The 23,578-nt window shown below is 42.4% G+C and overlaps 1 protein-coding gene across 5 annotated transcripts in view; it reads left to right on the top strand.

Moving 5' to 3' along the window:
- The window catches only part of DOCK10 (dedicator of cytokinesis 10), a 2,208,289-nt gene that overhangs the window by 450,745 nt on the left and 1,733,966 nt on the right, over positions 1 to 23,578 (top strand). For all 5 annotated transcript variants that reach the window (XM_069618176.1, XM_069618179.1, XM_069618177.1 and 2 more), the window contains exon 3: positions 601 to 690. In XM_069618176.1, the coding sequence (XP_069474277.1) occupies positions 601 to 690 (90 nt within the window). The remainder of the gene's footprint in view (positions 1 to 600; positions 691 to 23,578) is intronic.

Below are 23,578 nucleotides of genomic sequence, written 5' to 3'. Positions count from 1 at the left end.
CCTCCTACGTTTTCAATCCAGGCAAATTCAAGCGGTTCCACACCATTATCACATAATTATCTAAATCGTTGAACTTTCTGCACAAGGCACCATAAACCAAGGTAGACCTTTCCACAATGCGTTACAAAACTGTCTTAAAAATGTAACATTTGTCAAAAAATGTACTCGGCATGTCGTGCTATTTATTTTAAGGTTTTGGTGAGGAACCATCTGGTATACTCTGTAAAGGATGACAATACATTTCCAGAAGGAGAAAGATATGATGGAATAGTGTTAATCCATACAGAATAGAGTAAGCTAAATACATTTTAGGGTGAGCTAAAAATCTTACTATCTAAAGGTCTGTGAACAAAGAGGGGCATTCCAATAAATTGTAGAGATTCAAACTTAAGCAATGGCAAGCACATCTCTGAAGAAAATGTGTCCAAAATGAGATTGGGAGGGCGGCTGGCAAAGCAAAGTGATCTCTAACACTGACAATAGAGAGATGGTGGGGAGTAGGTCTCAAAGATCAGAGAAATATCACTATTGGAGATGGGTTATGAATTTTACTGCATTTTGTTGTACTTTTGTACTAATGGCAATTTAAATTTTTGACAGATCGCCACAATCCCATGGGAAACACGAACTCTGTACTCCACTGTGCCTGAAGATGCAGAACAGAGCTCAGGACACCTGCTAGTAAGAGAGGTAAACTCCATGCTTAAGTGCATGGTTTCTCTTATTTAACATTTCTAAAATCAGTTTAATCAATTGCATCTATTTCGATTGCCTCTGATTGTCTTGCTGCCTAGTGTCAAAAATAAATAACTTAGTGTAACAGCGGCCAGCTGCTTTCACCAATCTTGGTTTTTTAAATGCTTTTGTTTACTTCTGCAGTAATATCATTTGGCTATTATCAATATTGAACATTTCTTTAGACCAGTCATTTTGAAGACCTGTTGAATGTTTTGAATTCCTCTCATTCAAGTAATTCAGTGATGTATTCATGCAGTCTGCTTGATTTTGTATATAGTGTTACACAGACTCGTTGGTCTGCAGGAATGGCAAGAGTGGTTGAGGAGATGTAGATGTGTGAGAGGTGCACGCATATGCAGAATTATAAGAAGATTAGGGAAATTGAGCATGCTATTTGGGGAACTCCCCTTGCACTTGAACAATCTGAATGACACAACGCCTAGTAAGATCGTTTGTTTGTCCTCCCTATGTCCCCATACCCTGTCTTGTCACGCCTAGAAGCAGGCGCGTTTAAATGACTCGTATCATATACTTACCTTCTGAGAGTGCAGAAAAGAGTGTCTGATCAGGAGGGGAAGTGCAGACGGCTACAAGGATTGACCTTTGACAAAAGGGCACAGCAGTGAGTTATCATCGTTGTCATAATTTCTAGTTGTGCTGCATCAACTGGTTCTATTTAATAAATGCTGCTCGTTTATTCTTTTGAGGCTGTCGGCAATTGACATGCATTTCTAAGAGAGGGAGTTTGCAGGAGGACCCTCTTTGCACACACTTACTGCTGCCCCACTCCCATTTAATCCTCGGCCCCTCCCCTGAATAAGTGAATAGGAATGCTGCTAGAGATTTCTTTTGCTAGTGACATTAACACATTGTCAAATTCTGCAAATAGGAGTGAACCATCAACTGTATTATAAAAAGCTGCAACAGTTCAGATTTGAGTATCAGATAGAACCTTATAAAAAAGGTAATATGTTCTGTATAGCATTGTAAAGAACTCACATATCTGCATGTCCACTCAAGGATAGCCATACAACCTCACGATACAAACTTGCCTCCCCTTATCTTTCCATTTATGTTCTATTCATTCATTGTTTTCTGTAGCCTCCACTCTCTCATACATTTTACCTGTCTTTTTCTTTCTATTTTCCATTCCATTACTTCTCACACATGATATATTCCTTCCTTTCAGTATTTTGTTCTTTTTTCTGATGCTCGCCTTATTCTTCTTTTGTCTCTCTGTACAGATTTTTTTTTTCTCGCATTCTCATTGTAATTATTTCCCATCCCTCAGTCAGCTCACCGTCTGTCCCTTTTCTCCTCCTCTATCCCATCCATTTTCCCTGGCATGCCATTTTCTCCCAGGATAATGTATGTTTGCCTGTCAAGAGACTTGATCATCTCAGCACCGAGCAGGTGAATTTTACTGTGACGGAGAGGTGCATGGAGGGGTTAAGTTCTTCAAGATTCCGATTGGGTTTGTTTAGAACTGTAAGAAAAGGAAGTCTTTCAGAAACTGTTGTAAAAGGAGAAAAAAACATAAAATCTCTGTCCAATATGTACTGTTTTTGAGACAGATTAATGAATTACTGGTTGGTTACAGTGATTGCCTCTTGATGTCCAGTGCAACTGCCAACATCCCTCTTCCCTAGAAACGAACCCACAATACTTTCTGTTACTTTTAATATGACCCTGACAGATACAAAAGGGAAACAACAGTTCATTTGGAGGTTTTGGCAGATAAGCTGCTAAGGTTACTGGAACTCTGGTAAAGCTGTTAAATAAAAGCTGCGTTGCCCAGATGCCAGTGTTGTAGTCCACGTGATGCTCATTAAACCTCCCCATTGTATAGGTACTGCGCATAACCTTTTTTATTCAGCAATACACATAGGCCTGCATGCAGTGTGTGTAGTTTTGAAAATATTTCCAGGCATGTGGCGAGATAGCCTGAAAGGCAAGTGCCTTGGAAAGAAAAATGAGGATGTTATTCTGGGTCAGACGTCACATATCCGGTGGCCTCAGTCAGCCATTCATATTTCTGAAGTCCTTAAACAGAGAAAAAAATGAAGTTAGTGTAAATTAATAAATTGAATTGCTAAGTAATAATCGATGACAGCCAAAAATAATAATTAAATGATGCATAGATTGTAAAACAGTGAGGATATCAGTTGTACCTTGTTCAACAGTTAATGCTTCTGAAGAAGAGAAGAGTGTGGGAGGCTTGATTTCTTTAGGGTTGTATAAATGAGTAATGTGTTAGGGGAATGTGGGGAAGTCTCCATGTAGAATGTTGTGCAGCTGAAGGGTGCTGAAGGAATGCTGTAGTTGGGTATGGTGGAGATGTGATGAGTAGTGTCAGGAGCAGCATAGAGTAGTTTAGAAGAAGAGGGTAGAGGAGTGTGGTAAAGGAATGTGGACCAGTGCACGTAAGTTTGAGTAGCATAGTGGAGTTAGAGTAGCAGAATGGAGAATCTTGGAATGATATGGACGAGTGATGTGGCTGTGGGGGGAATATTGTGGAGGAGGATTGTTTAAAATAAATGCAAATGTGAATGTTGTAGCAGGATTGAACACAAGTGCATTAACAGGGTGGTGCATATCAGGATTGAAGAAATGTGAAGAGTGTAGATAAAGGTCATGGTTTACAATGGTGTGTTGTCCACAGTAATGTTGTGGTTGAGAGTAGAGTAGGGAAGGGAAGTGTTTGTAGAGGCTTTCTTTCAAATAACGTAGAGATGCTGAGTAGTGCGAAGTAATAGTTTCGAACATTAATAAGTTAAGTAGTGTGAGACAGTATTGTCAAGGAGGTGAGTGGATAAGTGGTCAAGTTAAAAGGTTTATTTGTGTGGTGTACTATAGTAAATCAGTTTGCACAAGTTACATAAAGAAAGCTTATTGAGGCCTACATTGGGGTCATGTGATCAAGTAGGAGTGTGTGGTGGTGGAGTAAGATGCAGAACCGTAGAATATAGCTGTGTTTATTAACCCACCAAAAAGTAATGCGAAAACAATATGAAAATAATTTATATTTCATTTAATATTATTTTTTTTATTTCAGATTGATTGTAGCGCGCAGGTGAAATGTGAAGAATGGGTTCGAATGATGCAAATGCTTAGTGTGGATGAGGAGTTTTGAAGAGGAGAGGCAATAATTGCACTGTAATAATTTGAGGTTTGGGTTTTGTTGGAAGATTACGTAGCATAGAGAAGACGAATATAGGTCCACTATGGAAAGGTTATGTTGATTAATAGCGTGAAGTTCTATCAGTGGGAAGTATGGCATGTCTATGTATCAGAGTACTGCCTAAGAGAATTTAACCGATCACAAATAAGAAATGTGAAGAAATAGTTTGGCCATGCACTGCATTAGTGTTGAGGAATATATTGGAGTAATGTGGAATTGTTTGATGCAGTAACTTATTGAAGTGCATGGAGAGATATTGTGGCAAAGACATGTGTTCTAGAGTGGTAACATGGTATAGCCATTTGATGGATTAGGGTAGGCTGGAGTACATGTGTAATGTAAAAAAGAAGGGAAGAGCACTACAATGGATGGATGTGGTGATGATTAAATAAAGTAATGTAGTCAGGTGGTGGGCGAGTGAAAAGGTGTGGCATAAGGTAGTAGTAGGTCATCAAAGTAAAATGGAATTCTGAGGATTTTGTGTAAAGGAATAGTGTCAAGAATGTGGTTGAAGTCTATAAAAATGCTAAAAAAGTAAAAGGATTTTAATAAGTGGCATTTGGTCATGTGGAGGAATACTGTGAATGAAGAGTATGGTTTGGTAGTGCAAAGGAGTAGAATGTGACACAACAGGGAACAGGTGTGTAGGATAGATTGGAAGTGTGTAGAGAGGTAGGTGTGGTGGAGTTACAGGTCAATTACCTAGCCATAAATGCTATAAATAATATATAATATATAAATAAAAGGAAGGGTTGTAGCACTGACTTAGAAGTGTATATAAGTAGTTGAGTTCAGATTTAAGACATTTGAGTTTCCTCTCTCTTGGCAAGCTCTATGAAATAATTAAGACATTTGATTTTACAAAGGTTGATAGTGCCAACAATAGATGAACCATAAACGTATAGCTCAAGTGATTTAAATAGGGTTTGAACTATTAGGAATCACTCAACTCGCTATGAGCTGACTTTGAATGGGATGTAAACCAAGCCTAACAATTCCTGTATCAACCTGTTATCGGTTCTAATCAACTGATGCCATCCTGATGTAGTTCAAACCATAGGTTTCAGTGGTTGCCAATAGGGCCAGGTTTTTTGGCTTGAGCATGTTACAGAATGTGTCCTTACATTTTCACCCTATGCCCTGAAGCAAAACGCCCTTTGTCTCACCAAGCAATCGCTCTAGAATGTACTTATTTTAGCATTAACATCAGGCCCAAATAGGAACAAGAGGCACATCTACACTCTCTTCTGTGTATTGCTCTATACAGAAACCATACACCAACTTGCTTTTGGCCAAGTGAATTATGACATATGATAAGGTTTTTTAAATGCTTGCTTTTCAAAAGGGAGCAGCCATGGGTGCTGTGCTCAAATATGACCGCCTTCAATGTTTTTCTTTGAGCTGACTTTGTTACTGCTTTTGTTTGCTCATTGACAATTAGTACAAAGAGAGAGATAGGTAATATGGGGTTGAATCTTTTATATTCTATGGGTTGAAACCTCTGTACCATTTGGACAGCAATTAGCCTCATGGCTTGGTATCCAAATGTACCTGCAACAGCCTGTAGAATTACTTGAAAGTCTTCCATGGCTCATAGTGCTTACTCAGAATAGAATTCAATTGCATGATGTCAGAAACCTATTTGAGGTACAGAACTCTAGTTGCTTCACAATTAACTAATATGTACTTTCAACTCTCAATACCCGACAAAAATAACACTGTCCTTTCTCTTAACTCAAACCCAGTCTCAGCCCCACCACTTGCAAGTTTGATATCAGGTTTAAGTGAAAATGTAAGAGAGTCGTACTAAGCTTTGTCGAAGGAAATTCTGCAGTAAATCAAGGACAACATTCCCTTTTCCTATGAATGTTCCTAAAATCCTAAACACTTATATGTATCAACTTGCTGTCTGTTCCTAACCCAATCATAATTTAATAATTAATGTGTCATTGTTTGGCCTCTCAGTGAGTTCTTTTACACATGACCCAATTATTTGCAGATAATCTAGCCCGTCCTCTAAAAATTCAACAACCTCTGGTCAAGCACTTGGTGCACCAAATACGTATCTTTTAGAACTTCAAACACAGAGTTCCTTATAGGCATGAGGATTTCGCTCAGTAGATTCAGCCATCTCCACAACACATAGGCATACAATGTATAGAAGCCCAATATATTCCTCGATATCGGTAAGGAATGAGGGAGAACTAACACCAGTTTTCAAATAAAATCTTCTAAATTTTTTAGGTCCTCCCATAGTCCTAACTACGAGAGGTCCAAGTCAAAAATGAATTTCAGTATAACTTTCGTTTCAAAGCTATTCATCAATGGGAATACCAGAAATGTGCAGTATTTTTAATTTGTGAGCTTCATCTGAGCTCTCAAAGATTTTAATTTGATCTGCATATGTTCTGAAAATAGTTGGACATTCTTGCTTTCTTTTACTATAAAACCCAAATATGTTAGGGTCCAGACCCGCTCTATTGGAGTGTCACTTATATGCCAATAGAATCCCCTTAATTCTTTTTATTCTTGAATATAATGGCTTTTGATTCACCCGCATTTATTTTTAAGTTGTTCTCTATAGCAGAAGGCATCCACTTTTCTCTCTAACCCAATTTGATTAGAGTCTAAAAAGATGATACTGTCCATGTAAAACAACCAGGATAGATTAAAATTACCAAATGTCACAGGGAACAATTACCAAATGTCACAGGGAAAATTCTCCCAAATTGTAAAAGTAGATATTAAAATGTGTTGGAGCCAACACACAGCCTTCCCGCAGTAGTAATGTGGTACCAAATTCTATAGATATTTGTGCCATTTTATTCAGTCTTATCCTTATTTTTGTATTATCATGTAACATCATGATCATCTTCAGGAGTCCTAAAGGAATTCCCCAACTTTTTAGTTTTTGCCAGAGAAGGGTTTTATTGACATCATCGAAGGCCACACTGAGTTCCAAACAGGCCATATCCCATGGACGCATCCTTCATCATGGCTCTAGAATATTATATTGCCAATATTAAGCTATTTAAGGGCGTACCCATTGCAGACCTAAATCCTGTTTGCTGTCTTTTAGTTCTACCTACTACCTTTGCCCAGTCATTTACATGTTGAAAAATTATGGATGCTTACATTTCATTATATACATCCATATGTGTGATAAAATGATAATGTAATGGATTGTGCATATCATCCTTCTTAAAAATTGGTAAAATGTCTGAAGTATGACAAACATTTTGAATTCTGTTCTCACTCATTACACAAAAAAAAGCATGTACAGAATGTCCTACCACATTCCAGGATTCTCTTTTAACAATCTATCGAACATTCCGTCCAGGCTGGCAGCCCTTGAATGTGTTGCCTTCCTCATAGTGATCTCTACACCCTCACTTGAGAATTCTTTTTCCCACCCTGGCAAATGTTGCCTGTTGAAATGACTTCTCACCACAGATGTATCATTAAACCTAGAGAAATAAGCATTATACCACATGTTTTGCTCTATTGGGTTAAACAGATGCATATACCTTCCACTATCCACGTTCTTTATTAACCTCCAGAACTGATGAGATTTCCTGGAAATCAAAGTTGTTAGTATTATTTGGCTATCTTTAAGAGCCATTTCATATTTGTACATTTCCAGCCAATTTTTATATGAACATAGTGATTGATTATTAAGCAATTTGGAGTAGTCAATACCACTTAATTATCAATTTCTTAGCTCCTTTCTTAAAGTACATCATTTCATTGGCACTGGTTCATCAAAGGCAAAGATATGCAAATTTGTGTGCATCGGTTGGCTTCGTAACAGAATGGAATTGTAAAGCCAATTGAAGGAGCTAACCTAAGTAACTACTTTCCAATCCACCACAAAAATGAGGATCCACTTGCTGATGAAAAGAGAATTCAGCCATTTTACAAATTACTCAAATTTCAAGACTGGTCCCAAATGCCCGGTTTCTTCCACTTTTCATTCCTAATGTACTCAAATGGTAATCTGCCGCATACTGAGAACATGCAAAATTCAGATCTAACACCTGTCCTGCGAAACTCTGGCAATTGTTTCTACATAACCCACCATGCATTGTAACTTCTGCCACTGACCATTATTATATCTTATCCTGTACCTGCTTTGCACTATCTCTTGCACTTTTGATATATTTTCCTAACTGTTGTTACCTTATACAACTAATTGTAACCCTTGTAACTCATGTCATTCTATTCACTGTAACCCATGCCTAAAGTATACTTCTAATCTTGTGCAAATGCATCCATATACCCTTGGATTTGGCACGCAATACAAATCAATAAACAAACAAACAGGCATGCATTATCACTTAGTTCTGTGAAAATTATACTTAAGGGGGCACACTCTTGAAATATTTGCTCTCTAACAGAGATATCTATGCTTCATTTGCAAAAGCCTCTCCTCTAAGTGGGTGAAATAGAGAACTCACCACATATGTTGCCATTTTAGGTTCTATTATTTAAAGCATCATGCCCATAGTATGCCATGTATCACCATCATTTTCCGATTTACGTGTGCACCAGCATTTTACATCAGCATATCAATTCAAATTTCTTCTAATAATGATATTGTTCTCAGATCCCTGTAAATACCACTCAGTTAGAATGTTATTTTAACCATGCAGGACAAGGCCCTGGATGGCAGCTATCCAGCTTGTCCCCAATCCACATACTTTTACTGTGAGCACTGACTCAGATAAGTTTTAGGGAGAATTCTCCAGAATGGCTAATTCCCCTTACCTAATGAGTCCCTCAGCAACTTTGCTGGATTTCTAGGATTTATTTTTTCACCTGGTAAGAGTGTGAGCCTTTTTCCCACGTGTGTTTTGCTGTGTGTGTTTAAAATATTTGTGTTCAGACTGTGGAGCCTCACCTACTCCACAGGCATCATCTTTTACTCTGTGTTACACAGCACCTTCAGTGCGGTGATACAGGATTGTCGTTTAGACTTCCGAACTCAGACTCCATTTTCTGGGACTGACTACTGTCTCCCAGAAAATATAAAGTTGCCATTAACTTTATTAGCCTCTGTAAAACCACAGACTCAGTACAAACCATCTTACATGGAGTACTGGAAAGGGTTAATACTTATCCCTGTTTGTCTGTTTCTCTTGGAGCATTATTTCGCTCCCTTGTCATCAAGACTTGGCTGGTGTCAGTGGTAAGTACCCTATTTTTCCTACCGCATTCATCTTAAATAACCTTGGTATTGTTTTAGGTTATCTTGGTAGCCTCGAATTTAAACCCGCTAACCATATATGTTTTATTATGGTTCTGGCTGGGTTATTCACCATTTCTTTTTGTAAAAGTCTTTCTCGTAATTTACTATGCGCGCCAAACCAGGTTTGGTTCCTTTGTTCACCGTCTTTTCGCAGGCTTCTACGCAGAAGCCCTCCTTAGGTGCCTGTATGTCTGTGGGGGGACAAGATGTGAGGTAGGGGTTTAGCACTCCCTGCACAGGATCTCTTTGGAGACCCATGTTGCACTCTAAAATGATTGGTGTGGTGACTGTCCCGGCAGGACAGCCACCCTGCTGTATGATTGACAGCCAGGCTGTGTGAATGGGGGAAAACTGCATAAAAAGCAGTTCTCTGGGTCTGGAAAGGAAGAGTCTCCACTGGAACGAAAGGACCGACAAGGAGCTGATGGAAGAGGACTCCTACCACGACTGCATTGCCCGGTGAAGCCCTGCTGCAGGTCCGAGTCCTCGAACTCCAACGACAGAGAAGATCCTCCAGTAATCTTCTTCCCCTCAGCTGGTGGGACCAACCAGTTCACCCAAACTGCAAGCCAGGACTCCCTCTTCTGGTCGAATTCGCTGTACAGAGCGACAGTGTGCCAGATAGCCAGGAAGGTCGGACCCAACTTGGGTTTTAAGGAGCGCACCTTTTATTCATTGCTTTGCTCTGCTGCTGGTTTCTTCCCTCAGCAGTGCAGGACCCTCCAATCTTCCTACTTCATGTCAGTCCGTCAGTCGCTTCAGGTACCGTGAGCCTCCAGGAACTGCCAGGAACATCCGCCTCAGCTACAGCTTCTCCATTTAAAGGTACTGTGCAAATCTGGTTGTTAGTTTCGTTCAGCCGCGGTGAAAGTGTGTGAAATCTTTCTCCAATCCGAGGGCTTGTCCTTCTCTACTCTTTAAACTAACTTTTCTGCTGACCATCTTCATCCGGAACTCTTGGCAAAGACTTAATCGCAAACTACGCTTAGCTGTGTGATCTTGAGCAAAAGGCTTTTGTCTTATTGACTTTGACCCTAAGCCTGTTTGATCTGATTCCATCACTGTAGTTCCTCTTTATAGATTGCCTGCTTACTTACCTGTTGGTGCTGGTCAATTTCTGCCTAACTTTGTCTTTCCCTCCCTTTTGAATTTCTGGAGTGCCATTTTGCTCCCACTTCATTTGTGAGCTTAACTTGCCTGGAACCTATTGGGAGTGGTGTGGTGTATTAAGAGTGTGATTTTTAAACTGCTTTACTTTAAAGAAATGTTATACAACTAATGTGTAAATAAATGTCTATTCTTTTACTCAGAAACATTGAGTCAGTGTTTGTTTGAATCACAGTAATTGCTGTCCTTTGTGTAACTATTGATATTGCTCACTTGCTCTTGAAATAAGTCTGGCTGCTCAGCCATCGCTACCACTTTTACTGTGTAGTACAGGCTTGTAACAAAGGTGAATTTGTACTGTCACTTGTAGTCTTAATTGTGTGTGGTGTTCCCAAAGGGTACTGCATATAATTCTGTCTAACAATAAGGACTTTACCTCTGTTATTATCACATTTAATCTGTGGCCAGCCCTATTAATAATCCACCTGAAAGTCTGCCCAGCAAACCTTTTCTCGCAAGTTTCATGGACACAGTTTTTTCCTCCATTGGTACCATTGCTGCCAGCCAGCCATGATTTTGCAATATTAGCAGATCATAATTCGATATGCAAGGAACATTAGTTTGGGTTATAATGGAGTGTTGCTTGCCAGCTGAACCTTCTAGGGCTGATGGCAATTTAGACCAATCAGACATGCTTATCTGTGACTTCCTGCGCTACAACGTAAACAGCTCTCAGACCTGGTTTGTCCACAATACACTTCATTTTTTGCTTGAAATACCGCATTCACAATCACAACCCACTTCCGGTGGTATTGTCCCATTTGGACGAGCCAGGAATGCTTTGGTTTCCTTAAGAATTAAACATGAAATTAATTGTGAGTACACATATACTCTAACGAGCTCCAGTCTATCAGACATGAACTCTTACTTGCTCAAGTCACTTTATTAACCTCAATGGTGGAATTGAATGAATAATGAGCTGGCTATGACTCCTGTTCTATAGTCATGAATCTTCATCTTGCCACAGAACTTCGACATAAAAAGATTTATTTTGCACAATTTCAGTGGCCTCCAATACGTTTGCCAAGCATATCCGAATAGAACTCCGTGTTCTTCACAATGAGATGCTGTTGCCATACAAATCGGACCTTACATCCTCCAAGCTATTGGCCCCTAAGAAGATGGGAGATTGAGTTACCACTCCCTCTTTCAATTCATGTAACAGATTTTCCTCTTCCCCCTCAATCAAATTATTGAAAGGCGCTTGTCTGATCATGTAAGATGCTATGTCTTTCTCAATGGATTTAGGACTTCATTATGTTGAACTGCAATTACCTCTGATGGTGACGCTTTTGCAATTTGTTTCCTTTCCCCCTTTTCTTCAGGGGTACTGTTAAAATGTGTTCAGCCACTTGGAGTTTTAATGATTTCAAAAACATTTGTGAGGATCGATTTTTGTTATTCTTCAATTTTTTGTTTTTAAACTTTTTTCTTCATTTTGCTTAATTCCTCTAATAACACTACATCAGTGTCACTACCCAACATTGAGAGATTTGGAGTACCACTACATTTCTCACTTAGTGATTTCCCAGGGGATTCATCCACAAATGCTGCGCTATACTTCCTCTGCTGATCATTATTTGAAGAATGTTTTGGTGAGACAGGTTCTGTATTGCTTTTAATGCCATATGATTAACCTTCACCAACTCAGCAGAGATTGTATCCACTTTTATTGAAATAGCTTTTAATAATTCAGAGATATGACCTACCTCTTCTCTTAATTGGTTGGAAAGCTTTTCCAATTATTGTAGGACTAGAATAAGGGTGGCAACCGATAAAGATCTTAATTTCACATCTAGATTTTGAGGTTGCGTACTAAAAGGCCAGAGTAATAGGGTTTTAAAAATGATGTTGCATTGACCACTTAGGGTTTGAATTACTTATGTTAGGTTTGTCTAATATACTGACTATGACTACTCCTCAACTTTGATTGAATGTAGGATTCACTGTCTTGCATTACAAGGTTACATATATTAAAAAACGAAGTGTCCAGAGAATTATGTGAGGTAATCTGGGGCACCACTACTTCATTAATGTTGGAAGACGTTGTGAGAGTCAAGTCAATTAAACTATCTGATTTATCCATTGCCTCCTCCATTACTCCCGAAGTTTCTGACTGCTGTTTGATAAAATAACTTGTTATTTTATCCTGGTGATGGGAGCCATATGCACTGTTTGTGATGTTAACCCACCACCGGTCTTCCAGCTGCCCTGAGCCTTCAGTAATTGTGACTCAGTAAATTTCGATCCATTCTGATGAATTCCACACTCAATCCCGAAATTGGTGGCAGTGTTTGAAAGATTACTGCAGCTTGGAGATCTTGAACGTCTTTTAGGATGCATTGATTGTATATTGCTATTCCTCAAATGATATGCCATACTGGGGCTTTACTGCCCATCATCTGCAAAGGGTCTTAGTCCCAAGATTCAGATTTGTCCAGCACTGTTGATTTCACAAACGGGCACTCATCTGCCTTCCAACTGCACACAGCTCCGCACTCATGTCCGCTATCCGCTCTCCGCTCTCCGCTCCTTGCTGTTGGGAGCTTTTTTAGTCTTTCAACTCCACCTTCTGCACCAAAGAGTACAATCAGAGCAACTCCAAAAGCAAGGTAGGTGTGCCTCCCAACTGCACTCGTCTCAGCACTCACACCCGTGCAACGCTCTGTGCTGTTGGGGGCTTTTTGAGCCTTTCTGCTCCACCTTCTGGACAACCCAATGAATGATCAGGAGCAACTCCAAAAGTAAGGCAGGTGTGCCTCCAAACTGTATTTTCCTCAACACTCACACCCATAGGATGCTCAGCAATGTTGGGAGCTTTTAGAGGCCTTCAACTACACCTTCTGGACCAAACAAGAAAACTATCTGGAGCAGCTCCAAATGCAAGCTAGGTGGGCCTCTCAATTGTACTCCCTCCACACTCACGTCCGTTCTTTCCTTATTATAATATACAATGATGCAACTAATTCTGTTATATGAAAGGAAGTTCTGTTAATCAGAACTGATCAACATTAAAAAGGCAATCTTCTGGCTTTATACTGACAACACAACCAGAGTAAGAATACGAACTATTTTAACGTCCAGAAAGGGGTGAGGTAAGGCTGTGTCCTTGCCCCCAGCCTGTTTTGTATATTTATATATGAAATAGCAGTTGAGCTAGTTCAAATGCAAGCATATGCACCCGTTTTAGGCACTGCAAAAACACTAATATTATGTTTCATGGACAATGCAGTGCTGATATCTAAAAACAATGTGTGACTTACACAAATTGACCAAAAGGTTCACGACCCACTACAAAAACAAGGGCCTCAAACTTAACATCAACAAAACAAAAACAATAACAAATACACAAAGGAGAAACTCTTTAAAAAACAATGCCAGACTGATTTGCATATGGCTTGACCACTTTTGCAATGGAACAGATGAGATAAAAAATGGTGGTGTGGAAGGTTGCCCAGAGCAATGCCAGTCGTTCCAATTCATTCAAAACCTTTCAAGCCATCACTTTTTTGGCATCTTTCTACCTTTGCAACTTATCTGGTCTTTCCACAGTTGTGGGTTTCGTGTAGTGTTTATCTATTTAGTTATTATTGAAGATGAAGGATTATATATAATTTTGTTCATCTTGTTTCACCTTTATGGTTTCGATGACTCTTGTTTTGTAGAAGTGTGAGGGCTAAGTAGGCCGTTTAGCCACTACTCATCCTTATATTCCTGCAGGGTTGAAGCCATTAAATCACAGGTGGCATATAAGTCTTTAAATATGTGCCATGACTGGTTGTGGAAGTGTGACTACAACGAGCACACAATTATACTGCCACAGCAATTTAATATCAAATAGTGTCAATTCTGTGAGTGGGGCCCAGCTAGGACCGACTCATGTCTATTGGGGTCTGGTCTCTAAGTGTCTCCACAACTGCCCTGTCGAATAATGGTAGTATGCTGCCTCTTTGATTCCACAAAGTAAAGCCAGCACCTTCATTTTAGGGCACAGAGCAAACAGAAAGGAAAAGTCCACTATCTTGATTTCTGTTAGGGCTCTCCCCTCTTCCTTCCCCCTCATGTCATGCATGCAAGGCAGTCTATGTGTGGTGTCAGGCAGCAAAGGGCACCAAAAGGACCCCTTATTAGGCAAATCCCGGTGACATTCCGATTTTATAATGAGCGGAAAACCCCTCCTCTTTGATTCATCAATGGAGTTTCAAGAATAACAACCACCGGTGATATTCTGATTTTATAATGAGCGGAAAAACCCTCCTCTTTGATTCACCAATGGAGTTTCAAGAATAACAACCATTATACACGTAACCTCTGTTGGGGATACAGTCAATCCCAAAGTCCATGCCAGAGTGGTGAAGACAGAAGGCCTCCAATAAGTGTGGTCTGTCCCTTTCCAAGGGATCAGTGGGTGTGCAGCATTGACCAAGTCCTTTCTGCTGGTGGTACTTGAACCAGAATCCTGTTCACTGGCGGTGAAGGGTCTCCTGTAGGTATCATTCAAGCTCCCTGAAGTGGAAGGGCAGAAAAGAAGGACTTGCCTTGTTCTGGTGCTGCTGGAAAAGGATTATGAGTCACTCAGAAGTCCAGAATCAGCTGGAATCTTGCTTCACTGCCTCGAGACATCGTCAAACTGGATTACTGTACTCAACAGTGGGGGTGGATGAAAAACCTGCAAGTGAAATGGAATTGGTGCAAATCGCCAAATATTCCATTCCATCACCTGTGTGATTTTCCACATTTTCTGCTGCATATTTGGTGTTTTTTCTATGCCTTTGACATTTCTTTTTTGCTGAAATTTCAGTTTTTGTATGGCTCAATGCACATGCGAAAATGAAATTTTGGAGAAAAATGTTCCTGCCCAAAATGTAGTTTTTTACAACCCAATATTGCAAGCAAACAAAATTCCGGGTGTGAAAATGCCCCAAATTGTCAATTTCGTTCCACAGGGGAAATTTGCAGTATGGGGGAAATTTGCCAGAAATCCGCCAATTTTCCTGCAGATTGGAATAAGCCATTTTCACCCACCCCCACTCATCTCAATACCTTCAAGAAACCACTATATAGGGCACTGCTGCTTTTGGACCTCTGCTCAACTTCAAACTGCTTGCTTCACTTGGAGACAACCACAGCTCCACCCATTAAGGATGGACCAATTTCTCTCCACCTAATTGCGAGCTAGACATTTTGGGGGAAACAGACTTCAGTGCCCACTTGACTACTTGAAGCAATCGAAGTTGTCTGCCTCGAACACCGACTTGACCCAGAAGAGCTGTGTCTTACCTTCTCAACTGCTGCCTAGAACCATTGGAAGCCATCCTCTGGCCATCTTGAATGTCTACTCCACCCATCAGAAGCCTCACAACGTTGTACTGACCAACACTGATCACCAGTTGGATTTCATTGCTCTTACACAAAAGGCTGCATTCTCTGTTTCTTTTACAAAGGTATATTTTCTAGGTATTTCTGATTAGTTGTTTACATTTTATTGTTAGATGAACTACATAGCATTTCCCTTAAAATGGCACTGCTAGAACGTTCAGTGATGGCAATGATAACAAATCCTTTAATTCATAAATAGAAAACAACAGTTTGAAAAATAACTTCTCTCGTTGGCCCTCCAAATGCAGTAGACGGCACCTGACAGACGATGCACAGTATGAAAAATCACCCACTCCACCGCATAGACCTTACATTCTTAGGAGGGGAGAGACACCCCTCACAGTGCTGCTCTATTGCCGCACCTCACAGACATGGTCCGGACAGGTGAAATCACCCCTCTCCCCACAGTCCTTACCTTGTTTGGGCCTTTCTGCCTGCAGTCTTTGCTGGGCCACACCTGGCAGACACAGTCCAGCTAAATATTAACCCTTGTTCTTCCCTCCTCATCACGTGTGGATGTGGTTGCTGGGAACAAGCCTGTTCTCAGCAACCACTCAAGATATATTTCCGCAGGACTAATGGTGCAGGTTGTTTCGCGCTGCAGGGGCTGCAGCTGTTTATTCCAAGACGGTTGTCATTACCCACAGCGCCGGAGCAGTGGGTCATGCCCCCTCCTCTGCTTAACCTGCTCCAAGAGCCGACAGGCCTGAAGCCCACAGGACCCAAGGGAGTGGGGGGTTTTGCACTGCAGGTGCTGCAACTGCTGTTTGTCCTAGGAGGGTTGCCATCACCCATAGCACTGGAGCGCTAGGCCATGGCCCCTCCTGAACTTAACCTGCTCGAAGACCAGCCAGGGCCGAAGCCTGTGGGACCAAGGGCGAGGGGTGTTTCGTGCCACAGGGGTGTCCCACACGAACTGGGCATGTGGTGACGAGTCTGATGGTGAAGAGCCTACACCCCGAGCCCAGCCACTGGACTACAAGCAAGAACCCTCACTGGAAGTCAATCCTGAGGGGAAAGTGGCAAAAGTTGGGGCCGGGGATGATTGTCTGTTCTGCGGGGCGATTGTCTGTTCTGAATCCCAGTACAGGTTGAACATTGAAATCTCTTATGGAGGTGTGGAGTCCCCTCACACTTCCCCACCCCTGCAGTTGCCTTGTACAGAGCTCACCTCCCACCCTACTATGCAAGCTGACACAGAGCCCAAGTCCAAGCGCAAGATTCCAGTCGTGACGAGAAAACAGGGGAGTTGCCCACCCCAACTAGGTGGGGAGTGTGCTTTTAATATTGACCCTGCTGCGCGGGAAAAAATGTACAGCCCTTTTAATTTCACAGGGAGGCATTTTCCCTGATAAAAGACATTCACCAGTTCCTGGGGTTCAACCAAAATGCCCTGGGTGGGGTAACAACTGAACCAGGAGATCACAACGGGGGAGAAACAACCAGCAATTGGGGTGGACTGACTGCTTTGTGTCCCAAAAAGAATTCTACAGCTAGAAAAGGGCCAGTCACTAATGAAGGCCTGTTTTTACAGTAGGAACTCCTGTCTGTTGTGAAAATGACAAGGTCAAAGCCAAAGTTACTGGCAGTGGAAATGACCTCCCATCCCCAATCCTAGCTGAAACCTCCCAGTATTGTAATCCCTCTGTTTCCCTTTCAACCTCTATAATCGTCCCTCCTCATCAGAATTGATACATGACGGGGCGGAGCAACGATCCGCATTAGTGGCAGAAGATGTTACACAAGTTACCCCTGCAAGTTGTTTACCCCACATGACTCGTGTGGGGGTGGGTGGGTTTGGGCCTTTTTTCACAGACATTTGCCTGGTTCCTGAACCTCTGCTCGTGTCTGGCTCCACCAAGCTTTTTACCCTGCCCACCTCTGCATCTGACCGGCTGTCCCCATGAATATGGAGACTGATGTTGTGACTGAAAGTAAGCCTTCGACTAGTCTTACTAGCGGGACCTGGAGTGAGAACATGATGAACACATGCTCAGGGACCAGCTCCTTTCTCTGTTTATCTCCACTCAGGGTCCTTAAAACAATTAGCTAAGGCACTCGATCCATCTCTGATTCACTCGCCAAGGAGGTCCACACTGTCCAGGAATGTAACTGCAACAAGTGCTTTTCGAACTTGCGAACCTGCAGACATTAAAAAAACTGCCATTACCCATTGCAAGCCTAATGTGCACATCCATATGACACAGCCCAACGATGAACAATCGACTCAGCAGAATATGCCAAGGGAACGCAGTAAGGCCTGAAGCTCCAACACTAAGTTCTTTAAATAGGAGGCCATGATTTATGCACAGCAGGAACTCAAGACCCCAGTGTGAAGGGAGGGGGAGCATGACCAGCTGTTTCTCCTCTGTGAAAGGGACAGTGAGATAAAGACTTGGTTGAGACTCTCCCGGGGCCATCCACCCAAGAACAGGTCAATGAGCTGTGTTCGTGCTGGTAGAGAGACTCCCAGAACCCCCTTTGCTTTGCATATTAAGTAACTTTGGGTCTCACCCTAAGTTACCAGGGGAATCCAGACGTGGACCCCTTGCTCAATGTTCTCAGAGTGGCACAGCTCCACCTCACTGATGATGCTCAACAAGGCTGAAACACGTGTATGGGGTTGCTGTTGGTACTCTTGTTCAGAAGAGAATTGCCCAGCATTTCGGTGATGGACTGCCCCTGGGCAGGACAAAGACTGCTATGCAGGGATATTTCTCCTCTGTGAAAGGGACAGTGAGCTAAAGACTTGGTTGAGACTCTCCCGGGGGCCATCCACCCAAGAACAGGTCAATAAGCTGTGTTTGTGCCGGTAGAACGACTCCCAGAACCCCCTTTGTTTTGGATATGTACATACTTTAATGTCTCAAGCTCCCAATGCCACAACTCTATTCAGTATACCCTGAAATGGAGCCACTTGAAATTTCCCACACTTAATAAAATCCATGCAAGCCTGTCTGCAGGAGGCAGATGGGGAATCAGCCTTGGCAGGGGCATTGGCTTCCACTGCGGAGGACATGGCCCACTGACTCATGCATATAGTTCTTTAGATATTTGTCTTTTATTGACATTTTTGAGTTTGTTTCATGTGATCCTTTTGGTCTGAATACATTTGTACTTTATTCTTCTCAAATACATTGTATCACTAAAGTTCGATTTTCATTTCATATAGTGGATGTTGCAGTCTCATTACGGCCTGTGCAGCATGACTTGCCTTGCTGTTGTATGTGTCCCTTTCTGTTTTCTTCTGCACGTCTGTCTGGTTCTCACCTGAGCTCCATGTTCAAGGGTCTCTACTTTGCAGGTCACAAGGTTAGATGGAACAGTTTGTGGCTAATAGTGGGAAATGACAAGCAGCTGCATCGCAATAGGACACATTTCCTATTGAGCTTCCCCCAGTAGATGAGGACTGATGTTACCCCACATGCAGTGACCTACAGAACCCACACACTAATTTGACCACATAATTGCAACATGCAAGTTGGACTCCATCATGATTGACATATGTACATCACACACATGCTACAGGTCCTCATCCATATTGGCTACAGGTTATTGTGTCAATTTATGGACGATGTGGACAGACAACCCCCTCATTCAGTATGGTCAATGCACACCCACTATCATGTGCCTGTACACCATATTGTTTTTATTTGGCAGTGTTGAACAACGTCCCACTTTCAAGTACTGGCACTGTATGATTCACCTTAATGTTACTATCACAGAAGGTCCATCAGTGTGAAAGTGTGGAATTATATGACTTGATTATCTCACAGTATGTGACAAAGTTCCACACCTTCTTCAGTGTCTTCCATAGAGGACAATTTCCACACTCTAACACAAAACCGTTTATTGAACAGGGTATGATGTTAACATCACTTAATCATCATGGACATCCTTGAGACAAGTGTGGCATGAATATGTAATTGTGCTGTAAGTGTAGCAGTATGTGATTATTTCACTCAACATGAGCCCTACCACACAACTCATCCACGGATAAGTGACCACACTACTATTCACTTGATTCAGTGAAGTGTTGGCAGTGAGGGTGCATCTGAGGTACATCCTCTTCTCATGGCTCAACCTTTAAGGTAAGACCACAACTATAAAGCGCACTGTCAACCATGCCATCCTGCTCAACCGTCTCTGTGATAACCTGGGTATCACTGGCCAGGCTCTGGCTTGGCTGACATCTTTCCTCTCTGACCGACCCTCCCAGGTCCTACTTGGGTCCTTCCTCTCCGCTATCTTTTTCTCTACCTGTGATGTCCCCCAGGGGTCTAACCTCCCTCCCTGGCACTATATACCAACACAATACCTGGCACTCCTTGCCCACCGCATCGCCGCTCTCTTACCCAACTGTCAGTGCTATGCGGATAACACCCAGCTCATTTTCAGGCTACCCTTGGCCTCCTCCTCTCCCTCCCTTATCTCTGACTGTCTGTCTGCTATCCAGGAGTGGTGTGCCGCCAATGACTTCTGCCTTAATGCCAGCAAGACTGAGATTCTCCTCATCAGCACACCTGCTCCCTCCTTCTGTGTAGCTCTCTGGTCGGCCTCTCTTGGCCCTCTTCCTGCTCCCGCCTGCAAGGCTGAAAACCTCAGGGTAATCTTCAAATCTACTCTCTCCTTCTCCCCTCACATCACTGACGTCTCTAAGAAGTCACACTACCAGCTGCACCTCCTGAGAGGTATTGTTCCTTTCCTCTCCTTCCCCCAGAAGCTCTGTGTCTCCAGACCTCTGGTTCTCTCTAGGCTGGTCTATTGCAACAGCCTCTTTCTAAATCTGCCTGCTTCTACTCTCTGCCCTCTGTAACTGTTAGGCGGAAACCTGTGCAGTTCCCTCTGGGACCACTGCAAAAGATTTAGGACTACAGGTGTTTGGCAGTAAACCCACTTGGTAGCAGTCTGCACCACACAGATTCACTGTTGGTAGCTGTGGCTGAGCAGTCAGACTTCTCTCAAGAAGAGTTAAGCAGTATGTGGAGTATACAAGATAGGGCAATTCTTCACAGTAAGACAAGCAAACACGCAACGAGGCTCAGTGTAAAGATATTAAGGTATTTATTTATAACAAAACATCTATCAAAAACACTATGGCACTATCACGGCAAACAAATCAAACACAATTACTCTACGAATAAGAAACGATCAATCCCCCTAGCAATATTTCGACAAGTCTAGGTTTTACCGGCACCACTTAGTTATTAGAATTCTCTTTTGAGTCTTTTTTAGGCTGTTTTCCCTCATCCTTTTTCTGAGTTGCCCCAGAATCCTTATGAGTAGCCCTGTTGGCAACCCATAAGTCAGCAGCCTTAGCTAGCCTCCGGGAATCCAATTCCTTCGAATCAGCCAAGTGCTGTCTGAGCTCAGGAGAACAGGCATCATAAATAGACTCCAACATAAAAAGATTCCTCATACCCTCATAAGTGTTCACTTTGTAACCCTTAATCCATCCCTCTAGGTTTTTCAACCCTTCACTCACCCAGGTAGCCCAAGGGGTACCATCATGCTTTTTGAGGGTTCTAAACCTCTTAAGATACTGGGAAGGGGTCTTCCCGAATCTAGCTATCAAAGCCAGTTTCACACTTTCGTAATCCGTCTTATCTGCCTCCCCCAACTCCATTACCACATCAGTCGCAACAGGAGGGAGCCTAGAGAACAACCAGGGAAGTAAATCATTCCCGGTGATGTCCTGGAGCCCATGATTGTACTCGAACAGTTTCAACCAATCCAACACGTCCAATCTCGGTTCATACATACCCACTAATTCCTTCGGCATTCCGGGGTCTTTTGGGACTGGAGCTCCTAGAGGAACCAGAGGAGAGAGAAGCATTTTCCATAGACAACTTTTTCATCTCTAACTCGTGATTAAGTTCTATTTCCCTGAGTCTTAACTCAGCTTGCTTCTGCTCAGCCTGGGCATTCATTCGTCTGAACTCGAGCTCTTGGTTTCGTTCAGATTGAGCCAAGAACCGTTTGTATTCTAATTCGAGCTTCATTTTTTCAAGTTCAAAATAAGCAGCGTTACTTGTGGGACCTGGTATGGGCCCCGTAGGCACAGCTGGTAAGGCAGGTAGAGGAGCAGGGGAGACAGTTTCGTTAGCCTCTCCTTCCTCTTCAGCTTCTTCATCGCTATCATCAGAATTACGATTTAGATCAACACCATCACTGTTATCTACATTTGCTGGCGTAATTGATTCCTCTGAACCAGTACCCAGACTTTGGTCCGCCAGCAATCTCTCTTGCCTCTTACAGGAAGATTCTCTTGCCTACAGAGAGCTCGCAAACTCTCAGTATTTTCACCTGACAAGGACTCTTGACTGTAGGTTTCCAACACAGACATGTTTCTGAAAGTTGCTTTTTTTAGTGCTAAACTTTGTGGTTAGTTATCCTAAAGTGTCGAAAAGCGCTCTAAACTGTATACTCGATACAAATCCCACCGCTGTACACCAGTGTTAGGCGGAAACCTGTGCAGTTCCCTCTAGGACCACTGCAAAAGATTAAGGACTACAGGTGTTTGGCAGTAAACCCACTTGGTAGCAGTCTGCACCACACAGATTCACTGTTGGTAGCTGTGGCTGAGCAGTCAGACTTCTCTCAAGAAGAGTTAAGCAGTATGTGGAGTATATAAGATAGGGCAATTCTTCACAGTAAGACAAGCAAACACGCAACGAGGCTCAGTGTAAAATATTAAGGCATTTATTTATAACGAAACATCTATCAAAAACACTATGGCACTATCACGGCAAACAAATCAAACACAATTACTGTACGAATAAGAAACGATCAATCCCCCTAGCAATATTTCGACAAGTCTAGGCACCACTTATTTACAGACAGAGGTGTATGCCTCAACCTAGATGGCACTCTAATACTAGTTAGGACGGGAGAGAAAAATAGGCAGGTTATGAAAGCAACACAGTTCAATACTTCACGGGAAAAAAATGCAAGGCAAGAAGGCAAGAATCACAATAGATCATAAAGTTCAGAGGCCAGGCCCACTCGGAGAGAGGCAAGGCGATATGTCCCAAAAGTCTCTAGTGGAAATGCGTTCGAGTCTTTGTGGCAAATTGTTATCGGCAGATTGAACCAGTTCAGAACAATACGGGAGAAAGTGTAACGCTCACCTGATTCCCGTAGAGGCGCCGGTCTTGACTGGGCGTATACCGTATCTTCAAAGGTGATGTGTAACACACGGCTGGCTCTTTGGGCTGGACCTCTGTGCACTGTATGTCTGACTCGAACGGTAAGATGTCTGCAGATAGAAAATATGGGATTAAGGAAATGGGTTATTGAATGTCTCTCTCTTCTTCCCTTTCTCTTCTCCTGTAGAACCCCAAAGGTTAACGCTCTCACCTTAGGTAAGTGAACGCCGTGCTCTCCATCTGCCTCGGGGCAGGGTGCTGTAACCAGTTTCTTCACTGGATAAGGGGAGCAGGCCTCTTGACTTCAGAGGACTGCTGTCCTTCGTTTACAGCACGAACGGTAAGTTTCGAGTAATTCTAATGTCTTTAAAGTCTTTAGTAATGATGTTTCTTGTTTTGCAGGGTTCCGGCGATGGCGGATGACGGGCTGAAGTGAGTTGAAGATGGAGCCCGTGTGATGAATAGAAGCGCCTGGAAGCACGTAAGTAAGCGCTTGTTGCCTGCTTCACGATGCGCTCTAACTGTCTTTTTATTTTGCAGGTACAAGTTCGGAGCGGCTGCATGGTGCCGGAATACCCACTGGGTTAGATGTGGAAAGGAGTAATGGCACGTGAGTATTAAAGTTCCCCAATGTCTTTAAACGCACCTTGTTTTGTCTTTCAGATGCGGGATGCAGCGCCGAAGGCCTCCGGAGCGTGCGAAGAGTTGGTAAGCTTT

The sequence above is a fragment of the Ambystoma mexicanum genome, chromosome 10 (genome assembly GCF_040938575.1).
Source record: "Ambystoma mexicanum isolate Mex_15411 chromosome 10, UKY_AmexF1_1, whole genome shotgun sequence".
Taxonomy (NCBI): domain Eukaryota; kingdom Metazoa; phylum Chordata; class Amphibia; order Caudata; family Ambystomatidae; genus Ambystoma; species Ambystoma mexicanum.
This window is presented reverse-complemented; position numbering and strand designations above follow the sequence as displayed.